Consider the following 27,438-nt stretch of genomic DNA (forward strand, 5'->3'; position numbering starts at 1 on the left):
TCATCTTTAGATACCGCCAATCCAATGCTTTCGAGGTTGCTGTTCATTGATTCCATCATGCCTTCAAGACGAAACAGGCTGAGTACTCGACGCTCATCGGGCCGTAATTGTCGACTGTCCCGCTTTGACATATCCAGGCGAACGGACTCATTGGTAAACTCTTCATAATGATCTTCGAAGAGTTTCGCCGCATCAGATGGCGGAGAGTGCACACATATAATGGCAAACATCTGTGTTAATTGATAGCCAGACCTGAACTGGGATGCCTCCGTTAGTGCATTGTTGTATAATACATCGTCCACCAATAACCCGAGATCGTTACATGCCTGACGATAATTTCTACATTTTACACCTCTGACCGTCCTCAGTTTTCTGAAAGAAGTCGCGCCTTTGACGTGGAGAAGGAGTACCCTGAGGTAAAACTTTTCGCCGGCAAGATACGAAACCGCATGGATCCGACCAACTGCATCAGCTTTGGTCTTACGAGGAATCCACTCTTGCTTTGACTTGTCCCACCAAAAGTACGTTGGAATTTCTGAATAGAGTAACGACCTCGCAGGACGATTATCTGCTCCTATGGCATTTTCGCGGTTGAGTTTCATGTACCCGGTCAGAGTTGTTTGTGTAGCACGCCCCGAATTAATTTGTCCTTCTGCTCCATCACTCGATTTAAAATAAACCAATTGTTCGTTATTATCATGGATCCCAAGCCGAGTGACTGCCGGAGACCTATCGGAAAGAGAGAATTTAAACAACCGCCAACAAGCTGAACACAACACAATCGTCAGCTGATGAAATTGTTCAGTGAAAGATAAACTGCTCACCCTCAGGGGGACTTATGTAGCGTGCATCGATGAATGCCTTTGTCTCATCCTCGACTTCAACTGCCATATACGCTCTGTCGTGACCTTTAGTGATGTATTTATAGAGATACTTGACTGCAGTTGAATTAACTGGTATCTCAACATTAATGTGACACTCAAACATTAATGTTAGGAATTTGTTGTAAGGAACAACACAACCGTTATCAAAAGTTGAATTCTGCTTCTTTATTTTCGGGCCGGTCTTCCTGCGCTTATAAGCCGGATACGCTCCGTTGAGTGTCACTGTCCGTGGAGTAAAGGGTTTAGGAAATCCAAGTTTACACCCTCTACCCAACCAGCAACCCCGACCTTTGCACGGACCGTGAAGCATAAATTGCGAGACCAACGAATGAAGTTTGGGTTCCTCTTCTGGGTCTGGTATCTCAGCAGTAACCAGAAGATCAACATCCTCAGGAGATTTCGGCCGATCCTTTTCGCTCAGTGTCAGCATCAAGTGAAGGTGCGGTAGGCCACGTTTCTGGAACTCGATCGTATAAATATATGCAACAACTTGACCAAGACGACGGTTTGTGACAAGTTCCGCGATTAATGCTTTGACCTTCAAGTTGAAAACGCGGGCAACGATTGTAGGATGATCGTAAGCCTTGTCGTTTGTCGCAATCCAATCGACGATGTCTTTCCATCCTGGATTTGCAGTCATCGTTATGAAAAGAGAAGGCGGCCCAAACTTATTGCAAATTCCCATCGCATCGTAATACAGCTCTGTCATTGCGCGTGGACTCCCAATAAATGTAGAAGGGAGGATCACACGACGTCCCTCGGCAATTTGGTTATTCTCGAGGCTGTCAACAAGTTTCTTATACTGCGCCGCTTTCATCTTTTCCTGGTTAGAAGAAATGAACTGTAACCTCTGCCGCTCGACACATACATACATGTCGACAACAATTTCTTGAAGTAAAGACCTCCCCGCGAGGATTGGAGAGAACCGGCCGGCACGTTGGAACAGAAGATAAGCGTACCACTCCAAACTTCCGACCTTTCTAGCTTTAACTGCAGTGGGTGTTAGTAGGCATCCCCTAGCGGTGAAAATAAAAATCTACCCACCTCGCTTCGTCCATGCTTGATAAAGGCTATCCCATTGCTGTTCGCCGCGGGGAAAGAAGAGCGGATACCGCAGCGGGAAATACGCGGAATGAAGATCCGATATCATCTGAAGTATACCGTTTTTGCGATGAAGCAGTATTTGACGCTCTTGTATTATATCGCCTTCGCCTTCAACTACCACGGCAATCTCGTTCACAGTTGGTTCGTTGTATCTTTTTGGATCACTGCCTGGAAGTGGCACGCCCTGAAGTTTGAACGTTTTCGCGTTCCTTTCACGAAGAACTTCGCGAGCTGTCTTGAAGAATTTCGCGTAAGGATTTATCTTATAAAGCAATCGAAGTATTGTAGACACTGTTTTTGGCATCATTGTAGCGGCGCGGCCAGTACTTCCTGCCTTCCCTTGGGCTTTCTGAATCCGGAGTTCAGCCTTGTTCGTCCCATGATCGCCAACAACATAAATTTGAGCGTAACCGGGGTTACTTATCTCTAGCGGTTCGATGCTTGAAATCATATGTGCAAGGCCTCCGTTCATGCGGAAAACTGTAACTCCCTTTGGGCCTTGTACAGAGTGATCGACGTTGGCTCGCAAAGAAGTAAACGACACCGCGTTGTTATACATTCGGATCAAACTCTGAAAGTTGATAGAAGCTAAAGTGGGGGTCAATTCATGCGAATGTTGAATTATCAATTATAACTACTTACTTGAATCTCGCCCCTCAAACAATTTTCGAAGAGCAGTAGGATAGTGACGTGCACTTTCATCGAATGCTGGTAAAGTAACCTTGTCCTTCTGGCAGCACGTCGAGAAAGAGATTGCCGACTTCCCGCGGTCAGCAATGGTTGATTCCTCTCTCCAATGAAGAGCCCCACATGATACACACGGGCAATCACATTTGCCGAGAGAATGCGGAAGTGTGAACTCGATGGCTGACTTGAGTGCTTTCTCGCAGTTATCTGCGACTGAACGGACAGCTCTGCGGGGGAGGCCAACCATTGTTAGATGAGGTGAAGCTATAATTCGGACCGTTTTGGATGTCGTTGATTCAGTTGCGTTTAAGGCGTGTTACGAAATGATTAAGAGGGATGATGACGCTGCTTAAAGTGATGTACTTGACTATCCAAACGAGGATCACATAACACAAACCATCATTTTTTTTACGTTGTCTCGTCAGGTTAGTGTCATGCGTGCCTAGTGATCGGATTATCGCATAACATATGGGTTAAAGAACCACACCAAGGACGGATAACAATCCGCTTCAACAGAAAAACCCATCCCTACAGGCCTGCGAAGAGCAAAAGAAATCAAATTGAAGTCGGGATCCGCGACAATTCCTCACACATAATATATGTCAAGCCGAGCGGAGGCCGACCCAAAAAAAATAACTACTCGCAGCTCATGATTATGTTTTTTGCAAGTACCTACTTTCCAAACAAGTGATAATTCAAGACGTGACATTTAATTATCTTTACTACTGCTCCGTTGGCCGAAAAATGATGTAAATTAGGCAACCTTTGCTCTAAGCACCCAATGCCGCCACCTTAGACACAGCAAGCGCGCTGACTATTAGACAAATGAACAATTTCAAGTCGACGCTGGTTATAGGACAGCTTATAAATGTTTGCCAATAAAATTCTATCAAACAGCATCCAATCTGACGATCAAACAGTTACGTATCTGATAAGGAAAAAGATCCAGGCAGCGATCACCGGGGTCGTTCACTCGCCTCGATTTGGCCGGCAATAACCTATAATTCATGTGAAATGTTAATGAGCTTTTCCGAGTCAATGGTCCGCTACACAAAATTTGTCTCACCTTAACAGTACATTCGCCAGTCGCAATATCACACCCATACAAATTGCCATAAAACCACGCTCGACGACCAATCAACGATTCATCGAGCTGCATATTCAAGCCGACAGAGGGTAAAATGATATATTTGCTGATGAGTTCAACTTGGAAGTCCTGGTTAAATAGACCCAAGATGCACTCGGACTCAGTATGATTTTTATCACACGTTATCTATCTAAAGTAACATACCTTCAACCAATGACGAAGTTGTATGGTATAAGTTTCGCCAGATGCTTCGCAAGCATGAACTGCCTTTACGTTTGTGATTGTTCCCACGGCGTTAATGACAAATGGCTTCAAACACTTTTCCGAATGAGCCACTTGAAACTTTGATAATACCGCCGCGTTGAAGCGCAGCTCAAGTGTCCTTGCGTAATCGGAACCAACGATTGAACCTTTAATCTTATAGGTCCTGCCAACATCAAGGTTGACTCCTGCAAAAAAATTGGACCGGAGATTTACCGGGAAGGCACCGAGTCGAATTCTTTCGGTTGATTTTGAAGGAATCCAGCTGTTAAGCAGATTATTTTCCGCAATACCCGATCCATCAAACCCCACCGATGCCTAGATATCATAGAGTTAGAATTTACTTATAAAGGTATGACGGCTAACTTACGTTGTGCATAATAACCACCTCACCGCGGAAGTCCAATTTATCTATACTCGGCAAGGTATTAGGGGTGATGACAACGCTTCTGTTCTTTCGAGCCATTCACAATAAGTTTTACCTAACCCTGTCAATGCTGGACACTAAAGGAAATGCTAATCAGATGGATAAAAAAATTGGTTTGACAATCTAACGTCTCATACAACAGAACTTGCCGTTATTTATAATCTCAGCATTTCACGTTTGACCACTTGTGATAGGATCTAGCGACTTGCTGTCAAATCAAATTAGCATTCATCTATAGCCTTTTCAACAAGGCCTGGCTGGGCTGGGCGGACTTGAATTTTGCCATCACCTTGACTACATTATCTGGCAAGACGATTTCCCGTCAGACAACCACTCGGACCGTACCAGTCTGGTATTTCCTGGATGCGGGAGACTATTACCAGGCCGGTCAACGTTTAATAGGTATCTAATGGCATGTCAGTTGCGACACCATTTTGCCTCGCAGCAAATTCTTCATGGATGAGAAAGCTCGACTCATCTTTTGAGTCGTAGGAAACATCTCAAATCATACTGAAAAAATGAGTTTATGATTGAACATATTCATCATCCCAGTTAAGAGGACTCGTGAACACTGACGTCGATTTATAACCATAGAGGTGTAAACACTTTGACAAAATGAATTCGATTAATCATGACACGTGCTAAGGTGCAAACAGATAGGCCCCATGCCACCGCTGAAAAATGTACCTAACCGTCATACATACCACCTGATAACGGCGACATTTGTACCTTCATCATAGGTATGGAGCTCTCATCGAAATGTACCAGTTGTTGGTGCAAAGCAATTGACGTTGCCAATTTACATGTATATATCAACGATGAATGCAATTTAGCTCGTGATTCAACCCGCATTTGGTTAAGCAAGATGTAGCATGAGTCAGCCATTGAAACCATTTACATCCTTGATCTCAAATAAGTAGGAGAGATAACGAGTCCAATGATCAATATGTGTAATTATTTCCACCATATACCCGGAGAGAATTGAAGTGTTATTTCCAGGGAAAGTTGTAAAGTGAGTGCATTATTATATTTTGCGATCTGATAGCGAAATTGAATGGCCGACGAAGTAAATTATGACGGCAAATGCCACTAAAAACCGCAAACAATTTCACCAAATATACAGTCAGACGTCATCTTATAATAACTTAAATGAGACATATTTAGGCAGACCAACATCATTATGGAAGGGTTATCTCCAACGGGAGTTTCTTTTCGGTTTTCCAGTCAAGATGACTTGCGTAAGCCAAAACAATTGGGAATTGATATCAAAGGAAAACTTTTGATGGTTGGTCAGGGTCAACGCAATGGGTCATGATCTTATAAATGTACACCTCATTTGCAATACAACCGTTGGCAATCGACATCACCGAGAGTCGTCCGCTTTCAACCCCGAGGAGGACTAACTTTGTGCCGCGTGTGAAGTTCGATCGCAAACAATGAGCGCCCAACAAGCAAAGGTCCTTCGTCAAACGCACAGGAGAACCGACTTTCAAGTGTATGTTGATTTCAGGTCGTTCCATCCTAGTAACTGTTGACAAGTCACGCGTAGTCTTCATGGTAAACCCAGGGATAGGTGCGAGGTCCAACGCAGAAAGCGTAACTTGAGGTCCTGGATGACGGGTCATCAGAGTGTTGTTTATTCGTTGTATTGCCTTCCGATTAACGGCGAACAGCGATCTTTTGGCCATATAACGTGCCTGCGTCCAGGGTCCACAGTATCCCAAGTCGTAAAAGTTTGTATAGATATAATCAATAGCAACATCTTCCTCGAGTCTGAGCTTAGAAAACATCAGCGGAAGATGATCATCTTCACCGCGACGAGTCATTCCACTGAAAAACATATGCAGTCAGTCTTCAATATCACGCGGCGGCGACAACCTACAAGGTAACCAACCAAAGTTTCCGTCCGACGAATAATCCGTACCAGCTCAACTGAGAGTTCGCAAATGTTTGATTTAATGGGATAGTATCAGTCAACCCTTGCAAGATAGGTTAAACAATAATCAGGTGGTTTATAAATAAGATGCTATGGAATGTCTAGGGCTCACTATATTTCAGGAGGCCGGCTTGAATCAATACCAAACCTTATTGATTAATTAAGGTTTGAGCACCAATCAAACCAAGAGGTAAAATGACCTCATCAGAGGGTTAATTCTCTTCACAGCGGTCAACATTATCGAGCTTAGACGAGATGTTCATGCCGGTTTGTTTGACGGAAAAATTGCATAACCAACCACAACCTTGAATCAGCATGTGCATGACATGGTAGACACGAACGGTTAATCGTCATAGTTTATTAATATTCATCATTAAATCAAACCAGCTGGACAGGTCGGAATCACTTACTCGTCGTATGCCCATAAATACAAATGGAACTTTTGCATTAAGTGGGAGCACCTGTCTTCCGTTCCGGTGATGATTATAAGCTGATGCTTTCTTAGTCAAAGGTTGAACTATGAGTATAAGCATCGTGAAACTGGATACCACCTCGAGCATAAGATCAAGAGAATACCATTATCACTTATGAGCCAACTACAGATGATACATTAGCTGCGAAGATAGCATGAGAGGAATGACTTAGTAGTTGAAGGGTCAACTATGAGTATAAGCATCGTTGAACTGGGTACTAACTCGCGCATAAGATGAAGATAACACAATTATCACTGATGAGCCAACTACAGATGATACATTAGTTGCCAAGAAAGCAAGAGGGGACCGGCCAGTTATTTTTGCTTTTGTTACCGTTTTTTGGCTAGACCAACATTGCACACAACCGAGTAAGTTGGCAAACTGATAGAAATGGTTTGGCCAAGCCATCAAAATTGACCGGATTAGCCAGACCGGCACAAAAACGAATCGCTAACCAACACTCCCTAAGAGTATAAGATGGGTGATGGTTCACCAATGGGAGAAGCTCTCCACACCACCAACTAATCACGTCGAATCCTCCGATTCAAGGAAAATATATACGTAAAAAAATGGTCGGTATTACACGGAAACCCAACTCACCGATTTATCTTATTGAAAGTAACACAGCAGACATCCTAGAGTTTGAAATAGGGATGAGATTGGGAGATTATGTATGTTATCAGAAAATACCATTTTAATGCTACTGATACTGATATCTGGTCTTTCAGCTCAAGTACGTTAATACAGCCGGAGACAATTCTCTTTGCTATGAAGTAAAGCTTAAGGGACCGCCACAAATGTGGAAATCAGTTCTTGATACAATTACTTTGAGGTCAGGCCGAGTTTACCTGGGTTCGCCGTGTTTAGTAGATTTTGGCCACTCCCTTGCCACCGGTGAATTCTATATTATCAACGGAGATGTCAAGCGTAACTTTGACGGAATAAACGAATGGAATTTCAATCCTCTCCTGGCAAAGAAAACCACTCAAATTGAGTTGGCGTTTCGTCCCAAACCGTTATCTTTGGTCGGGATAGGTTCAATTAACCGGATTTCAAGCATTTGGGATGATGAGAAAAAGTTAACTGCATACCACGAGGTGGTTGTTAATCATACAGTTGGGGTCAGTTATCTTTCTCACGTGTAAATTTCAACTTACTGATTACCAAATTGTAGGATTGTGACATGCATATCATCGTAAAGGTTTTAGTCTTACCAGCGGACATGCCCGAGAACTTGAAAGGCTCCTACATTCCAGGTAGCCAGATAGGCTTCTCCGGATTGGTCATAGACAGTGGCGGGTCAGATGAGAACATAGTTATTGTTGTAAGCATATTTGACAATTGATGGCAGACAAAAAAGCTTACACTTATCAATTGTAGGCAACATTGAGGGAAACACAACCCACCAAAAGTAAATCAAAGTCGACCCATAGTCAAAGCGGCTTTGTTATGCACAAGCACAAGAGTTAATATTTTCCCAATGACTTTCGCTTCACAGCTAAACTCAAGGGAAGTACATAGGAGCACGTATTACCAACTCCAATGTCTTTGTTAAATTGAACATTAAACACGTAGTGGGAAGCAAACAAATGTCTTATTTTTCATGTTCATGATTTGATTATTGTAAAGCAACTTCGAAGGCGTGACTACCAAACATAATATTCCTACTTAAGACTAAAGTTCATCCTCACCCATACCCTAAGGCTCTGCGCTGAGGTGCGCGGTGGAGGCAACGTTGTCCCCCCGCCGCGTGTATTTCGACGGGGTGGAAGCCGGTCATTATGACTTGGGAGCTTCGGCTCTGGGTGTGGGTGTTTGTGTGTCGGTATGTTGATGTTGGGTTTGCTGACATCGGCCGCTTGCCGGAAAAAACATAGATCTGGTTTGAGGCGGTCTTTACGGTGCTCATAAAGCCACACACTAAATCCAGCGGTGGGGATCGATGAAGAACTGGGCCCCTAGAAGGCTATCGTCGCATCCGCGCGGGCTAAGCGCCCCCCAGCGCTCGCAGAGCTCGTACTGTCGGGTTACGCGTAATCCGACAGTACGACTGTGCTACTGTTGAGTTGTACTGTTGGATATCGTGAAATCAAGCAGTACGACTGTGCTACTGTTGAGCTGTACTGTCGGACTTCGTGCATCAGTAGCTGTACGACCGCTGGGGGCGCTGGGGAGCGCTCGCAGAGCTCCTACTGTCGGATTCCGCGAAATCCGACAGTATGAGCACTGCGAGCGCTGGGGGGCGCTCGGCCCTCGCGCACAATCGCGGGTACCCGTCTTTCAGCCTTGAGGCGAGTATTTGGAGGTGCCTGCGGCACATAAGGCCAGACACCCACACCCGCCGAACTTCCACACGAGCCAAAATTACGATGCGAGTAGGTCAATTTCTGCTGCTTCAAACATAAAGGTCATAGGAGCTTAACCGCGTAATCTATGTACATGTAGAGGAAAATCATAGTCGGAAAGTTCAATCTGGCATGCTATAGACAACGTATGGGAAGACAATAAACATGAATAGTGGGATATGAAGTCTGCCTCAAAGCGAGACACAAGTGTGATAGAGTGGGAGTTAACATTCGGACAAGATGGCACCTGGCCAGTGTTTGAAAAAAATAACGCTTTAATGAGTTATCGCGTTGCGGGTGGTTGAAGCGTAAAGAGCAATGCATATCAGGTGGGGACGACCGGCGAAAACCGGAAATGATTGACATGGGCTTAAGTGCAGCTCATATGTCCTTGAGGCGTCGTGCAGCATCTTTGAGGATCGCCTTTCTTGGACGTCCACGGGCTTTCTTTGTTGGTGGCGGCGCTTCGTCAGCGGATTGGTCAGATTCGCTAGTTTGACTGTCGGAGGGTTCTTCATTGTCTGATGGTTCAGCTTTACGCTTCCCCTTTGAGCGAGAGGAAGATGCGGTTGGAGATGAGAAGCTGTCCTTATCTTTTGATACTTGAGGCATGACGGCTGTCTTTGGAGTTTTGGCTGCAGGCGAAAACTTGACACTGTACGGGAGGATTTATAAGCAACATTTACTATGTCATATTAAAGGAAAATAACCCACATGTTTCTTGGCTCGCCTGAAGTCTTTGGACCAGATCCAGATGCGATTAAGTTATTCTTCCCAATTTGATGGCCAGAAGTGATGCTGACATCGTTTACCTGAGGAGGAGGACTAAGTCAGATGAGGTAACCATTATGACGGTGAACTACTAACCTGAACAATGGCCATATGGGTGTCCATCTCAAAGCCAATCAAGTTGCCACATATTTCGACCTCGCGACCAACAACATAAAGTACGTGCGTTTTGATAAGGTTCTTGGTCGAAGGTATGATATACTTGACTGAAAACGTTTTGTGGCAACGGTCCTGAGAGGTAAAGAGTCAGGCGGTGGGCAATTTATATCGCGGAGCAAAAAGATGACCTGACTAACCTTGGAGGACCAGTCACTGTGTTGAACTGTGACTTCAAGTCTCGTCGGCTGATCTTCGTTTGGGGTGGTTACTTCATTGCGATGAATTACCATTCCAAGGCCAACTACTGTTGCTTTGTTAGTAAGATCTATTGGATCGTCGGTAGTAGTACAAACGCGAGTAACTGTTGGTTGGGAGTAAGTAACGACTGGCGGGTTTCCGTCGTTGGTGGCAATAAGCTTTCCCAATAAATGATAAATGGTCTCGGGTTCGAGAACGTTTGTTAGGGCGGTGTTGGTGGTGAGATGAACCTCGTAGTCTTGATGAGTAGAGTTGTTGACGCCAGAACAGGACACAAAACTCTCAGTATTTACATTGCCGTACTGGTTGGCCCGAACGGTTTCTGGAACAGACTGGATGAAAAATGTTAAAAATTAATTGATACTGTCTAGAGTTAATTTAGTCCTTACATGTTTGAGCGGCTCGAAAAGACTGATCAAGTGAACAGGGTGGTTAGGAGTTCGGTTGCTGGCCATCACAGAAGTTGAAGTTTGGTTTTATACTGGTGGAAAAAAGAAAATAGTCAATCCTTTATTATTGTACGGTGAGTACCTGACTATAAAAATGGGGGAGGTGTTAGATGTGTTGACTAACTGGTAACGGTGAGACAGGTTTTCTGTGGGTTGAGGAAATGGGGAAGTTTGTTGATATGTTGGAAGTGACGCTTTCAGAAAGTTTGAAGACCCTACGCAAGGCGGCGGAAAATTTAATCAATAAATTTTGTGATGTGGTGATAAGGGAAAGGGGGGTATGTTCGAATTGAAGATGACGAGGAGGCAAGAATGAATAGATTGGGATGGAGAATGAGGTAGGAAGTTCCACTGACAAGTTGTACTTTATAGCTCAAATATGAGGATGGTTGAATGTGACATATCGAGTGTGCCGGTTGATGGTCAGATCGAGTGAAACGTCCGTGAGATGGGGTCAGACCGCAGAGCCGGTTACATTCTGTCTGGACCAGTCGGACGATTGTATTGATGTTGTCTCGTGATAGGTGAAGCGGCAATTACGGGTGTGACCTGTACAATGAGGCAAATGACAAAGGAAAGAGTAAGAGCGACCAGTCAGTTGTGATGGAGACATTTGATATGAGGAACATTTTTTTTTTTATCATGCAGCAAGGCAGGACGAACGCTTTGGTCAAGTAGAAGGCATTCGGGGAACTGCCAGGGGCTATGTGGGTGTCGGGCAAAGGTTTGGTCTGAGTTAGTTGGCTGCTGAGGAGATGAATGGTGAGTGTTGATGAAATGTCGTGGGAGGGGTCCGCCCAAGGCGGCGGTTGCATGTTGTCCGGTCCAGTCAGGCCATTAGATTAAATTCTTTGCATTATAGGTGGGTCAAGCAACGTGCTATAGGTCGGTAAGATAAACGAACCAGGAAATCATTGTGATGCATAATCTGCACACGAAGGCGAGGGCAATGGAAAAGTGTAAAAGCAAGTCTTAAGTTGAAATGGAATTGTGTGATTTGAGAAATGGAGGTGACCTTTCTGTTCATCCGGAGGAGGTGGCGTGGGCGCAGTTGCTAGGAAATAATCGACGTAGCGAGAATGTGTGGAGGGATTTGGCTGGATTAAGAGGAGGGTGGGCTTGGAAACGCAGGGTCGGCCTTATGTGATGCATCAGGGTGATGCTGATGGTTGCTCGCAAAGTGGCGGTCTTGGTATTATGATTGGCGTGGAAACAGTTGTTGGGCCGGAGCATGAGAGGCAGGGGTGTGCTGTTGACGCCGTGGTGTTGAACTAACTTATATAGGGACGTGCTTGCTGGCGAGTTGGGCCTCTAGGGCTTCCCCTGTTGCATTTGCGCGGGTTGAGGTCCTCAAACTCATAGCCCCGACTTTTGCTTCGCACATTTGTGCCAGGCTGAGCGGGTTAACACCGGGACCTTTTCACCTGTGGCATGTCACAGGCTGGGGGATCGTTATTAGTGAAACTCCTGTACATTCGATTTTACCAAGTTGATTTTTTGTTGAATTTTTTCTGCAAAGTTGTTAAATACAGGGGTAACCCTTGAATTTTTTTTTGGTAAAACTGTGGTTTTAATAAACTTAGATTTGGTGTGGTGTATACAGCTTTCATGTATTTACCACACATGTACGTTTGTATGATCAATCCTTGAATCCTGAAGTCATGAAGTTACATGCCTTCTTGGTTCAAGGCCATTAGAGAAAAAAAATGGTGGCCTATGTAGTCTTGAAGGCAAGAGCCTTCAATTTGGCTCCTGGGCGGCCAATTTGGTCCACAGGATGAAAGAGTAACATGGGATCAAAGTTTGACACCAGCTAAAATCAAAAATGGGGTCCTCAGGACTCACACCAAATTTTGCCGCTTAGTCCCAAGTCCCTCCTTCGGAGAGAGGGACTGACTAAAGTTTGACATCAGGGTAGAGTTCAAGGCCTGGCCGCCATGGGGGACAGGCCGCCCCTCCGGACTTTTTTCATCCCAACTTCTGCCCAACGCTCATTTACTGTCTGCAATGGCAGAAAGCCAATGGCCGACGTCGACACAGACGTCCATCCGCCGTCCAACTGCACCCGTAGTTTTAGACCCAAGTGAAGAGGCCTGAAGCTGAACAAAACTTCTTCACCATAAACAAATAGTCCTGGGATGATATTTCCAACATTCACCAAAGCAAATAACCGGGCCGCAACCGGCGTTGAAACCGAACTTAACAAAGTCCCTCAAGACTTCGGGGCTGAACTCGCGAAGCGAGCCTCCGTCAGGAGGGACTTAGACCCTAGCGCACCAAGCTCGCGTAGCGAGAATGGAATTTTGGGGTACTTTCTTGATTTTTTCTATAGCTCACCTATCACACGCACTCCCATGTGATTAGCTCAAGGTCAGCAGAAGATGCTGGAGAAAAGAGTAGAAATTATTCTATCTCCATTGATCCCCTCTACGTTTTATTCTGGACAGAACTGTGGAACTGAGGTGCTGAGCACAGACCTTTTCCATGTAAAATCCACAGATTCAGTGTTTTTGATGTTTTTATTTGGAGTGGAGGGAATGGATTGAGATGCCTCAAATTCTCCAGGTTGGACGGGTACAAGCGAGTCTTCAACCTCAGCAAATTTAATCTCAAGAAGGTTTTGGAAGCAAGGAATTATACACTTTTGAAAATTCCTCCCACCAAAATCTAGAATCTTGCCCCCGCAAAAAGGGGCGATAAGGCGGAAGTCCGCGAACCTGAATGTAGCCAAAGCAATGCAAACTCAATTTGGTTGCTAGGCAGGAAAAAAACAATATTCAAATCCATACAGCCAAAAGGGGTATGAAAAAAACACATTTGAAGGTACCTAGCCAACGAGCCGGGATGAGCCCACACATAGAAACCGGCCCTCAGAGCCAAGCAACCAAGCGTGATTCCTCACCGGCATGTCGGTGGTGCTGGCTGCCCGCCGAGGAGAAGCTTTCCTGAGACAGCCGGGTATGTATCAGGCAAGCGGGCACACCCCGTACATAGCTGCTCTCTGCAAGAACGTACAATGATATCGCCGAGGAGGAGGCCTCTCCAGCGAGCGGGTCTTTTGACTGCTTGCTGTGGAGGAATCTTCCTCGGAATCATCCCCGGCGAGCGGATCGCCGCTCGCCCGTGAGGATTCCTCCTAGGCGAGCACCTTGCACCTGCTTGCCGAGAAATCTTCCTCGACAAGCAGGTACAAGTGATCCGGGGCAACGGAAGAATATTCATTCCGGCCGAGTACAAAGGGCGCCAGCGGAAGAAGCCCCAAGTGTATGTATAACATGTATCTGCTTGACCGAGATAATTCCTAGACCTTGGCAAGCAGGTGTCATTTCCACATCCAAGGGCAAGAGGAAGCCTTCTGGGCGAGCGGAAGGGAATCCATCTTTGCCGAGTGTGTGCAAAATTGCTTGCCGAGGTCCTCGGCAAGCAGGCACTCATTACTCCCGGGGGCAAGCCGAAAATTTGTCCCCACCAAATAGGTACAAGGGTGTTGCCCGCAAGAGTTGAAAATACCCTAAGTAATTCTTAATGTGGAACGGTATCCTTGGATATCGGGCCACAGGTAAAAAAAAAAATTACATACTTCAAACCTAATGATTATCGCTTCGGCTTTCCGGCAAGGTACGTGAGGATGATGAGCACCAAGATTATCCCACATCATGTCCGGTTGTCTGAGCTCTCCTTGCAAAAAACAATCAGAAGTAATGTGTTTTCCCGAGGAGAGCCCTGGGACCACGGGCCCCATATAAGCAACCACCACTGTCCCCCAGCAATCCCCCATTCAACACATACCCACTCGGCCCGGAGCCAGCTTTGATATTTTGCTTTGTTTTGCATCGACCATTAAGGGTTGTGATAGATATAGTCTTAGATATAGCACTTGGCAAATTTTCCATCGACCACAGCGTTCAAACTCTGCCCAGAAATCCACCAAGTTTGTTATCTGTCTGCATCCGGCATACATACATATACTCCTTGAGCTTATTCTCCAACCTTTCAACCTTCAACGTTATAGCTCCTTTCGGCCCGCGCAACCTTGTTTAATCTTTAATCCATCTCCCACATCACCGCACCATCCGGCCCATTCCCTTCCGCATCACTCCACTCGCCCATCCACCTCCACCACCACGGCCAACCCCATACCCTTTGCCCCACACCCTTCACCCTCCCCCTGTTCCACTCGCCCATCCGGTTGACCGCCTCACCCCCATCACCACCAGCCCCCCTATAAGACCGACCCTCAACAGCTACGACTTTCCCACCATCCCCCACCGAAAGCATGTTACCCATTACTTCTCCTACAACAACATCCTTTCACTCTTCCGTGCTAGCCTCTATCGACCAAATGCTAAATGTGCATTCCGAACCCCCGACCAACCTGTATCCTCTCATACTTGACATCGAAGACATCGTCCCGGAGCCATTTATTGAAGAGGTTCCAGTTCCGCACGGCGTTAAACTCCCTCCATGCACGATGCAAATGGTCCGATGGATCAATGGTACTGCACCCAGTTTTAATACCCATCCGCTCTGCTTCACCATCCCCGTTCGATCCTTCTTTGAGGCCCACGACTTTGTCGAAGCGATGCAGGCCACAGTCCGATGGAACCTCGATAATACGTTCTACAACGAAGCCCCGTCTCTTATTAAGAAACCCGGTCGGCCAGCTACATTTTTTTTCAAGCTTTACTACGAATGTCCGCGCAGCGGATTCCACGAGGCGCCCATCAATTCCCGGAAAGCACCCTCTGGTCGAAAGTGTGGCTGTAAGGCAAGATTCACCGTCACCCACCATATTGCCACCAACTCGCTGCGGGTTGATTGGTTCTGGAAGCATTCCCACGAGCTCAACACTAAGGAAGATATGGAAAATACCCGAATCCCCAAGGTTGTCCATGACTGGATCGTTGCCCGCGTGGATTCAGGTCTTGGATGGAAGGGGATCCGTCGCCTATTGTTATCTCGTGATCTTGACGCCGTAAGTTTTTTTTCACCTTATCGGCTCAGAATGTAGTACTGGGCAGTGGCTGAATCAAGTTTTCCATGTCAACTCCTCAGCTTTGTACTAGGACCGGTGCAGCCGTGCCAGCGGCGAATGGCGTTCTCTACGACATCGTCAACTACTTGATCAAGACGCGGCTCACCATCCAAGCTAGACGTAACCCGGACGTGTTTGTTTCGCTTTCTCTCTGGCAAGCTCACTTGGACAGTACCGGCTGGTACACTTACGCCCCCGCGCTCACCGACTCGGAGGACTTTATGTTTGCCATCCAATCACCCTGGCAGCGGGAGATGATGGTTCAACACGGTAAAACCATGATATTCATTGACGCTACGCACAATTCCGTCCAGAACTACTTTCTCTCTCAAGGTCGCAAGGTCAGCTTATACACGGTTCTCATCCGAAACCCCGTCACTGGTAAGGGGTTGCCTGTATGCTGGGCCTTCACCAGCTCTCTAGGAACGTAAGTACCTTTCATAATTGACTTCATCCACGCTCCCTCCCATGTTACCGCTTGTCACACCCAACCCAAACACTGACTCGCTACTTTACTCAACAAAAAAAACAGGGGGCCTGTCGCACGCTTACTAATGTGGATACGATCTTCTTCTGGCCTGGTGCCACACGCCGTGATGAGCGACTGTGCTCTGGCGATCAAGCGAGCCGTTGAGGAAGTGTTTGCCGACCTCTTCGAACAAGCACCGCTACTTTACTGGTGCCTTTTCCATGTCCTGAAGGCATTGAAGACCAACGCCATCATTCATCTTGGCAAGCGATCACCCGAAGCAATCGAAGATTTCCGCCAGATGCTGTACGCAGTCAATTGCCCAATGAGCCGAATGATGTTGTATCTCAGCAAGTGGCGGCAAATCAGCCCGACGTATGCAACCTATGTAGATACGCAATGGTACACTTATATCGAACATTGGTCGCTGCATTTTCGTACGGTAAGTTTTTTCTTGTTTTTCTGGCTCATACTTGAACACTGTGCAAATTCACTGAAATAACTTATGTGTGAATAAGACCGCACATCAGGGTATGCATACGAACAACTATGCGGAAGCCTGGCACCGTGTCCTGAAGACTAAATACATCAAAGTATCCGAGCGGCCACGAATTGATGAGCTGACTCACACTTTCTGTGACGTCGTCGAGCCCGATTACGGCCGGGATTATTGCCAGGTGAACACAGGATTCGTCAAACAGAGGACCAACAAGTATCAAAAGCGGGCAAAGGACCGTGCCAAAGGCTTCACGAAGGAGTACCTCCAAGTCACAGGGGCTCAGGTATACAAGTACGACAAGCACGTATGTTGTCCAACATCAACCTGACATTGATGCATGAAACTGACGGAACTCTGAACTTAGTTTCAAGTAGATTCGTTCTCCAGGCCCACGGAGGCGTCTTATCGTGTGGATTACGAGCCCCCCTTTGGCGTCATTGAAGGTCGGCTCATCGCCTGTGGCTGCATGCACTTCATTCGTTCCGGAAGTGCATGTATTCACATGTACTTTCTGGCGCGAGAATACAAGATGCTCGTTGTTGAAAAGGCCCCCAGTAGGCCCATCTCCCACGCCGCTAACGGCATTAACTGCGACGCGGGCACCGATTCCGATGTCGAGGTCCTCACAAACCCACGGGTACACCAGGCTAAATCTTCCAAGCGACCAAGCGCTACGGCTTTCTCACCTCGTGACCGGGACTTAGCCAAGAGGACTCGCCTGGATCACAAGGAATTCCCTGACTTTACCACCGCTCACCCAGCTTTCCTGACTGGTGGGGCCAACGCTCCCGTTCCTCCTGGTCCACGACCTAACAACAAACATCTCACAACGTTAGAATCTATCGTTTCACCCAAGCAGCTGACGGCAAAGGGAAGAATGACACAAAACTTCAATTCCGGCGTGTTCGCACTCAAGCGGGTCGTGGACGTACTCAAGAAAAAGAAGGAGCGGAAGGTGATGGCAAAGAATTCATCTCCAAGCGCCATGAACCGGCTTCAAGAGGTGTGCCACGCGCTTCTGCAATCGGTCGAAGATCGTCTGGCGGGCTTTACGAAGACGGTAGCACCTGCGTTCCCGGGTATCAGCGATACTTCCCGGATGAACGGCGCCGAGATGACGGTCCTGATTGGTGAACTGGTGGAGGTCGGTTGGGCGGCACTCAAACGTATGGACGACTTACTGAAAGTCGTCAAGAACTCAAAAGAGTTTGTCTCAAAGTCGGACGAGTTTTCCGTGGCGCTTTTCAGGGAGCGACTTTTTGAGGTGGTCGGGGTCTTGGAAGAGGGAAAAGTATTGGCTCCAAGGGTACAAATACGATAGGCCAACACTACAGGCGCAATGAGCTGATGGGGCGATGATATGTATACGGCAGGCGGGGGGGTGAGGAATCGGAGCTAGCAGATGTTTAAGATAGTGGGGAAACGGAGCGGAGGCCGAAGCGTTGCTTATAGCTTCAAGCGGTTCATCTTGGACCTCTGACTTGTGTATTTTCATCTTCCCATTTCCCGTCCACCTGGCAACGTGCCAATCTCCTTGTCTGTCACAATGTCATAATTGTTTGTCTCCGCTGCCAGTCCCGTTGCTATGTTGCTGATCACGTCTCTTGGTTACAAGCTGTGTGTCATGATTTGTCATAGTAGCTACAAATTTCTCGATGATCTTCCTTTTTTTTCTTTTTACAAATTTTTTTCCTCTGTAATAATTTTTTTTCGGCACTGTCTCCACCCCAACCGGATTCCTAGTTAGGAATTACTTAGGGTACATTCAGGTTTGCTGTTGCCCGCTTGGTTGGCCAGGGACCCAATTGGGAGGTTCAATAGCTGAGGTTGATCCTCCATCAAGTGCATATCTATGGTGGATTCTCTCAATCCAGAATTGCTTAGGTTAGATTCAACTTGCCAAGTTTGCGTTGAAACCCACAAGCAGACAGAGCAAACCCCAGAGATAATGCGGGGCTGCCCTTCCGGCTCTCACTGCGGAGCCATTACAAATCACCAGGGCCCCACACACACGCCCAGTGTGAATACAACTAGCGGTCTCGCACTAGTCATACGCTAGCCTAACACAATCCCCTCGTTCCAGGGGCCGAAGGACCGGCGCGCCGGGGGCGCCTCGCGAAGCGAGCCTCTGGAAGAGGGGCTTGCAACTTAAGTGCCCGTCCTGGGGTGAGAGATTTCCCATTTTCGCTGTATTTTGGGTAATATTCACTTCAACCGTGGATGGCGTCTTCATCTGAGCTCCCCCTCGGATGAGATGCACATTTCCCAGCAGGCGGGCATCTTGCCTTCCTGCTGGTATTTTTTTATTAAACATTCTTTAGAAAAATATCACTTTCCTGAGACTTGAAAGCTCTTGAAAGCTGGAGCTCAGCTCGGAGCAGGAAGGAATGGGAATCCACATGGAGCTGTACTCTAGAAGATACAGCCCATCAGTTTTTTTTTTCAGATCATTGACGGCCGCAATTCATGCAAGGATGGAATGCATCCGACTGGCGGGCTTCATACAGTGCAAGCCCTGAACAATCTGCCGGTCACTCGTCTCAAAAATGTAAAACTTCAAAGGGCCATGGCCACCGGATGGTTTGCTGGATTTTATCCATGCTTGGGCATGGGAAGGGCCGGATGTAGGCCTTTCAATTGGTGTAACAGGCCTCGGGAAATTCCCTCTGCAAGATAGGGAACAAGCGGAGGCAAATTCCTCCCACCTAAATTTGAAAACCGCTCACGCCAAAAGTCAGGGATACCCCACAAGCCCCTCTTTCAGAGGCTCGCTCCGCGAGAGGCGCCCGGCGGTGTTTCACCCGCCTCCCTCTGAAACGAGGGGCTTGTGTTAAGCTAGAGTCATACGGAGCGTTCACAAAGAGTGACATTTTGGCTGTCAAACAAATTTGAAATGTGACGATATGGGCGCCCAAAATTATTTATGATGTGGTCCGTCAATCTTCATTCACACCCTCACCCCAAACCAACCCACTACTTGATTTATTACAAACCTCTAACAAGCCTGTCAAGGTCCTATTCTAATCACCCAACAACATTGATAGAGATGTGCTCACTCCTGCCTTTTTTGACTGTCTTGCTTAGTGTTGCCACACACCTATATGTTGCTTCTCCTATCACTCAGGCTCGCGGCGTTGTCGACCAGAAATCACTGATTGCGCGTGGAAACTTACCGTACGGGATAAGGCCCATCGGCGGTTACCATGGTGGTGAGTGGAAAATGGAACAGTTAACTATCAGTCTGCCTGACACCAGGCAGCCACACATCCATCCGAGTTCCAAATCTGACATTTCCAATCATCACAGGAGCTTGCACTGCTACTCATTGCTAGACGATCATCCCGCGACCCGAGCACATATCAAGTTCAACTGTCGATAAATTAATCCATTATCGCCTTTGGTTGCACCTTGTTCCTGCATTCATCTCGGCTCACATATGAATCAATGTCAACCATCCTGTTCCAAGAGTCTTGTATCCCAAACATCGAAGTTCTCCGATAATTAGAGGCGGACAGCGAAGTGTCTCCCGAGTTCAGTTGTGTTCACCTTCCTATCACAATGTTTGATTGCTGCAATTCCACCTGAAACTTGTCAATGCCGTCCACAATTCATGCGATACTTGTTGCTATTCAGCCTTGACGTGCTTTTCTCCTTTCACAATGCGGAGAAATCACACTTTCCTTGATGTTGAAGTTTTGCCCATGTTATGAAAAAGGATTTGATGTATCTGGCTAAGAGCATCCACATTGGTTGCGTTAAAACCCGCACTAAGCCAAATTTAGTGACGAAACCACTACACCGGTGTCGGAAGTCCAACGGTATGGTCAAAATTTTTGGCGTTTGTCGATGAAGGTCACCAAATCTGGCAGCACCTATCAACAATGCTATAGCTGCGCATTCCTCCCCCAGCCAGCTCTGCATCTCCCCAACTGCTACCCGAGAAGGACATACAGCCTCTCAATGTCGGACCATTCATCGAGAGGACTTGATGCTACTCAAGCCTCTCGATGACTGGTACAACCCGGTCATCGAGAGGGATCAACCCTTGCAATGAACGTTTTCCACCGGTCATCGAGTGTGATCCCTCTCTCCATGACCGGTTTGTACCCGAGCTTAACAAAGCCCTGTGAGTGCCCGAAGGGGCCACAGAGAACGGGCGGTCGCACCTTCGCGCCGCGCCCCCCAGCAGGCGGTGCTAAGTTTGATTTGTACCGGTCATCGAGAGTACATATTTATGTACAAACCGGTGGTGAGTGTTCATATTCATACACAGCGCAGTCAGATGAAGTTGGCTCAACCGGGAGTTCTCCGCGTCGCTAGATTTGGCTCTCGCGCGATGCGGATGCTCTTTATATGTAGACGTAGCCACCGGCCCACCGGTGAGATGCATATTTATGTAAGGACCATTTGGGTGCGCCGCGCGGGGGTTCGTGTTTGGCTTGCAAGCTGCATCCGGGTGAAGGTCATATCAGCAGTTTGCCGTCCTCCATTCAAGACTCAAGTTGCAAAAATGCTCGACTCAAGCGGCGACCCTGCGAACAACCTGGCCGATTACTGGCAGGAGCGATCGACTCGAGAGGGTACGTGTGAATCCTCCAGCGTTTCATCATACCATCAACCTTGATTTTAACACATCTCCACTGACTCTGATTTGAACTCGTTTTAGCCTTGGATCTAGTGGTCGAAGGATTTAGCCGTCTGATCAGCCAATCAGAAGTTGACCGGATAGGTATCGATATTATACAGGAGATATCGTCTGGAGGAACATTCTCGGCCCTCTCTATTCACCAAATCAACTCGCAGGAAGATCTCTTGCATCGATTACACTCACACCTTCTACCCCTCCTCAACAACCAAATCAACACGCTCTCTCTATTGCTAATCCCATCTGGTTTATGGAAAGAACCGGCGAGAACAATCAAGCTCATCCTACAGACCCAAACCGAATTCCAGGACACAATAGATCAATTCAAATCAATCATCACTACTGTCTGTCGAGGAATCACGTCCGAGAAAGGCGAACCAAAGACCAGCACCTCAAAGGTTTAAAATGCTGTTGGATTAACCGTCTGAAGAGGAAACTGAAAGAAGGTATGCTGGATCGTATCCACGAAATCTGCCAGCATGCCCAGGAGATCTTCAAACGAATCAAATCTGCACCGCAGGACCTGAATCGCAAGTTTGGCAGGTGTTCTCGATATTACAAACTTCTAACCGATGATGCACATCGCGCTTCGGAGCTCATCAAGTGGAGCATCCAATTTATGAAAGGTTCTGAACTCAATCTCGTTCAAGATGCTTGGGGGGGTCAGCTAGATCGTCTGGAAGACTATATCTGGGAAATTATATGCGCCATCGATCCACGAACTAACTTACAGATAGCGGACGAATTTCAGAACCAGTCAAGACTTGTCCATGCATCCGTCATCCACCTCGCAAGAACATCACTACCAATGCTCAAGTTATCAAAAATTTTCTATACCAAACTATCAAAGCGCTGGATGAACCAGAGACACTTCTTGCCTTACAGTGACATGTCTTCGGATCGAATCGAAGTTGTTGCCAACTCAATTGGATTCGTTTCTCAGGATATAGATGCACTCATTCATCTCTTCTTCAAAGCTGATTCTGACCACAGCGAGACAACTTCCCAAGAGTTCACTCGGGTTACCAGCGATATCAAATCTCATTTGGAATCTGCTTTGCTTCCCATAGTCGCTCATTATCTACCGTTGATCCCAGATACCGAATGTTTTTCATCCAAAGAATACTACAAAAATTGGCTTATTACTTGGAATACTCAGTATAACATCTCCATCAACAACTGGGACCATGCTGTGCAAATGTTTCACAGCACTCTCCATTAATTTGTTCTTCTTGCTAGTTTTATTTTTATTTCTTTGGTTCTTCAGCTTATGTATTTAATGTGTTTCCTACCGTGAGTAACATCAGTGATCACAAATTATTTGAGGTAGTAAAACAGGACTTCTTGAATGATCAATGAGGACTTGATTGACTTGAGTGTGGAATGCTTACCACCATTTGAAGGTTTACAAGATGAGGAGGTAAAGAAAAAGAAAACGACCAACAGTGAGATGGAGGCAGTAGTTTTTGTTCAAACTTAACACAAGTCCCACCGTGGTTGCAGGCGAACTTAACTAAGTCCCTCCCCCGCCTGAGGCTTTGCCGGAGGGACTTAGAGCATTTCCACCGCGGGCGGTATTTTCGGGGCCCTAAAATTTGATCTCTGGGAGTGCGCAGCCAGTTTTAGCGCCCCAAACTGCTGCGGCATGCACCGCGAGAGTCTCTAAAAATTCATGAAAGGCATACGTCGCCCCCGGTCCACTCCCCCGTCAATCATATGAAAGGCCGGTTATCGAGGGGAATTCTCCTCTTGATGATCGGAACAAACCGGGTCGCTCCAGTCATCGTGTGGAGTATATACTCCTCTCGATAACTGGAACGAACCGGCCATCGAGGGGAGTATGTACCCCCCTCGATGAGGTTGGAACAAACCGGTCGTTCCGGTCATTGTGGGGAGTACTCCTCTCGATAACTGGAACGAACCGGCCATTGAGGGGAGTATGTACTCCCCTCGATGATCAGAACAGACCATGAGTTTGTTCCGGTCATCATGGGGAGTACTATTCCTCTCAATGACCGGAAGGAACCGGACATCGAGGGGAGTATGTGCACCTCTCGATGACCAGAAGGAACCGGCCATCAAGGGGAGTATGTACTCCTCTCGATGACCGGAACAAACGGGCCGTCGAGGGGAGTAGCTCTTGATGGCCGGCCTGCCTTGGCCATCAAGGTACATATTGTTCGGGGGTGTGACTGATGGTGGGAGTTGTAGTTTCACGTGACTTTGTTCCGTGAAAGGGAGTCGAGGGGGGATGGAGGAGTCGGTAGGTGAGTCTCTAGGAGTCCCTACATGTAGGGACTCGAGGTCGATATTTAGGGACGGCCGTAAATTTTTGACGCAAATAGCGCCCGCGGTGGGTCGGGTTGAGGCGGTAAACTCCTGAAATTTCCAACTAGGGCCCCGATTTAGGGCCCGCGGTGGGAATGCTCTTATGACTAAGCTGCATTTCTTGCATGAGAGATATTTCGGTTTTGGTGGTGTTTTCCTTTGAACCCCCAGAACTCAACTCTGATAATACCCAACCTTCTAAGTTTTGGGTGGATGATACGCCTGCATCTGCCCCTCCTTCTGATATAATTTCAGACTTTTTTGCGTCCATCTTCCCCCTCATTTTAATTTTCTAAAACGTCCATTTCCTCGAGTTTCTCGGAATTTCCACCGGATCAGAAAATAACCGCCCGTGCGCAGTTATCTCGAGGTCAATTCGCTGATACAACACGATATAAGTATGTGTTTCTATTTTTTTCCACCAATCCTCTCTGCTTAGCTCCGATCTCATATTTCCTAGCGCTGATCATCAACCTCCTCAACCGATCAGAATCCTGGTACTCCTTCAACGCATACATCCAATCCGAATACCTCCCTGCAATATCATGTGTCTTGAAAACTTACCCCGTCTCCCGCGCTTAGAGGATAAGCTAAATTTTTTCGACAAAGTCTTGCATGCATATCCCCTTGACCCAAAGCAGTTTTTGCAGGCTTATCTTACACATGAAGATCCAAAAATCAAGTCAAATCGTCGGTTGTGGGGAGCACCAATTGGATGGCCAACAATGACGGCCATTTTGAAGGCAATCAAGGATCTTGTTTGGCATACTCCTGAAGGAAAATCTTGTTGGAATCAATACATTCTGTCCGAGGTGGGTCTCTCTTCTCATTCAGTCTTGGCTCGCTCTGTGGGTGAAAAGGTTCTAACACATTTTTATCTTATTGGTTGATTGGTTGAGTAGGCGCAAGCAATCCTCGCCGCCAAAGGTGGAGCCCGCGGACAAGGTAATTACTTTAACGCTAGAAGTATAACACCAGATTTTTTCTCGGACGAATCAAAGGCTGCTCGTACAAAAAAACTTGTCACAGAGGACATGCCGTTCCTCTACAATCTCATTTTGAACAAAGTCCAACCGCACCGACCAGCACCTTCTCCAGTGCTTGCAACCAAAGGCCCTACACCAAGTTAATCAAGGACACCTCTCCCCAACCAGACTCAGAAACCGGCGAGGGAGTCAGACTCAGACTCAAGCACCAACTTAGAATCTGATACTGACACAGCACCAGCAGCATCTCAGAGACAAACCCTGCTAGCCAAAAAAACAGCTCTTGAAGAAATCAAAGACTCCAAAGAACCCTTTGACCGTACCAATAGACCCCATGTCATTGCATCAACTGTTTGCTCGATTGTTTCTTTTGCAGCCAACCGAAGGGACAACGCCCTCCAGATACAGAATTTGGTTGTTTTGCTTGCCTGTGGTGTAACGGAACGGGTCAGCGCCTATCTCAATTATATTGGGCTAGCATCTTCTTGTTGAACGGCTCACCGCGCAATCAGTTCACTCGGAAGAATTGCCAAAAACAACATTTCAAAAGAAATGGCCAGTTGGAAATCCCCAATGGTCCCAATCATATGCCTGGACAACCTTGATTTTGAAGAGTCTGTTCATGAGAAATCGGTTGAAAAGACCACACAGATGTTCCATGGCACATGGGGATACCTTCACGTCCCCAATAAGGAGTTAATCGACCAGTTTGATCCCGAAGAATTCTCTCTTGAGCGCTACCAGAAGGCAATATTGGATTTGGCAGATATGCAGGTTCAGCCATCCTGGTTTCTACCCAGCAATGATTCAAGCTTGCATTTTCAGGACGTCATCAAAAGTCAGATAACTAAAGTTCTACTGGAATACATTGCGACTCCGTTAGATAAGAATCAAAATCTTAACACTTTTCCACCTCCAATTGATCCAATAGCCGTCAAGAAACCCAATTTTTTGATGTTCAAATTAATGGTTGCCTTGGACAACTCCTCCAAGGGTGTTGGCGAGGTCCTAGAAGGCTTCTTGCGCCAAACAAAAATCAGCTCAGAACAGTTTTTCTCCCGGCTACAAGTGCTTGAGGGCAATCTGGCAACTTGTATGAATCTTGAGAGCCTCAGAGCTCAGCAAAAGCCCAGCAGTCACATTCAAGACAATCTGTCCGGTTTCTTCTCGCTTCTTGGGGCCTCCCATGTACTCTGGAATTTCGCCCAGGCAGTATTCCTTCTTCATTTCGGAAATCCATCTGACTCGCAAGACTTAGGCGCTTGGCATACACTGTCTTCGCTAGGAATACCCTCTGAGCAACTGACCACCAAGAAGTATTTCACTTTGATGCTTACGCACATGACTAAATGTCATGAGGCAACAATTATATATTGTATCTTGTAAGTCAATTGCAACTTTGTAACTTTGCAACTCAGCTCCTCTCCTTTTATTGTTTCTGATGACTTTTTTTGGGGGTCAGGACCGTGATGAACCTCCCTAAAGCTCTGCTACCAGAGGAAAAGGCTAAGCTTCCATTGCAGAGGCTCAAAGAAACAGTTGATCTGTGCTACAATCAATTTTTCTCACCTGTGGCTTTGCGGAGTGCTTCTGTGGATTTGGCAACTGGATTAAAGAACAATCTTCTTTGGTTACGTGATTTTGCTGCAATAATTGAATGTGATCGCGCAATGCGGGCAGGAGATATTGGAAGGGTCCTCAATATGTGGAAATGTTTCACCGTAATGGCTCATGGAATTAAAGGTCTTAACAACTATGCAATCTACTTGCCACGAATGATACTTCTATTAACAAAAGTCCTCCCAAAAGGCCTTGCAAAAACCTTATTGCACTCGCTTCTCATCAACCCCAGCGGACGACCAAATCACTTTGTTGCCAAGGATTTCTTCTTGGAAAACAATAACTTTTGGCTCAAGTACTTTTATAATCATAGCGGCATCGGGACCGAAATTTCCCGCTTGAAAGACATTTTCTTGGTTATCATACCAATTGTGAGTGTTCTGTATTCAACCTTCTATTTATTCTTGTATGTTTTATTCGCTGATCGCGCCTTTTGTTCCCCATCTGAATAGCTACGCAAGCTGGTACAGGGAATTAAAGGCAATTCCGGCAAGAATGTGGTTTATCAATCTCATAAACATTATTTATCAATCAACTCAATAAATAGCTATCTTGGAATGGCCCAACAACACAATTTACTCTCCAAATCATCTATGTTCAACTCAAAGACTGTGTTGACATTTACAAAGCCGGATTGGCAGCCTTGCATAAAGATTACCAGCAAAAGAAAAAGAAATTGAACCGTATGCAACCATTGACCATCCTGCTGTATCACACTCCCACCGTTCCAATTGAAGAAGCAAACATGTTTGAAGAGGAGGAAGAGGATATAGGTGACCTCGAAGAGTAATTTTTCACTTTGTTAGTTTTTGTCGTTTTCTCTCCGCGGCTTGTTCAGAATTTTTCCTTTTTGTTTCCTCTTCTTTCTGTCGGCGCCTTTCAAGAGTGGCTTGGTTTCTTTCTGAGATCTCTTTTTTTTTTGCTTCCTCGGCGTCCTTCTTTTCTCTTTCTAGTTTCTCCAAGTAATCCATGTATGAGACTCTTCCGACGTAGTTGTTGATCTGATCAAGTAAGTGTGCCATTTGACCATTGTGAGCTTCGCCGCCAGAGAGATCCT

General features: G+C 46.5%; 4 protein-coding genes across 4 annotated transcripts; all 4 read left to right on the forward strand.

Annotated features, from left to right (window-relative positions):
- Positions 1-17,413: 17,413 nt before the first annotated feature.
- PtA15_18A226 (uncharacterized protein) lies at positions 17,414-18,123 on the forward strand (the record flags this gene model as incomplete). The annotated part of the gene is made up of 2 exons (XM_053164744.1): positions 17,414-17,439; positions 17,514-18,123. The coding sequence occupies 2 exons, from the start codon at positions 17,414-17,416 to the stop codon at positions 18,121-18,123; spliced, it is 636 nt and encodes a 211-aa protein (XP_053028723.1).
- Positions 18,124-19,728: 1,605 nt separating this feature from the next.
- Positions 19,729-20,181, forward strand: PtA15_18A227 (uncharacterized protein; the record flags this gene model as incomplete). Its single annotated transcript, XM_053164745.1, has 1 exon — positions 19,729-20,181. One exon carries the CDS (start codon positions 19,729-19,731, stop codon positions 20,179-20,181), a length of 453 nt encoding a protein of 150 aa, XP_053028724.1.
- A 1,131-nt stretch (positions 20,182-21,312) lies between these two features.
- PtA15_18A228 (uncharacterized protein) lies at positions 21,313-21,851 on the forward strand (the record flags this gene model as incomplete). Its single annotated transcript, XM_053164746.1, has 2 exons — positions 21,313-21,382; positions 21,469-21,851. 2 exons carry the CDS (start codon positions 21,313-21,315, stop codon positions 21,849-21,851), a joined length of 453 nt encoding a protein of 150 aa, XP_053028725.1.
- Positions 21,852-21,895: 44 nt separating this feature from the next.
- PtA15_18A229 (uncharacterized protein) lies at positions 21,896-22,669 on the forward strand (the record flags this gene model as incomplete). The annotated part of the gene is made up of 1 exon (XM_053164747.1): positions 21,896-22,669. One exon carries the CDS (start codon positions 21,896-21,898, stop codon positions 22,667-22,669), a length of 774 nt encoding a protein of 257 aa, XP_053028726.1.
- Between the last annotated feature and the right edge of the window lie 4,769 nt (positions 22,670-27,438).

This window comes from Puccinia triticina, chromosome 18A, assembly GCF_026914185.1.
Source record: "Puccinia triticina chromosome 18A, complete sequence".
Taxonomy (NCBI): Eukaryota; Fungi; Basidiomycota; class Pucciniomycetes; order Pucciniales; family Pucciniaceae; genus Puccinia; species Puccinia triticina.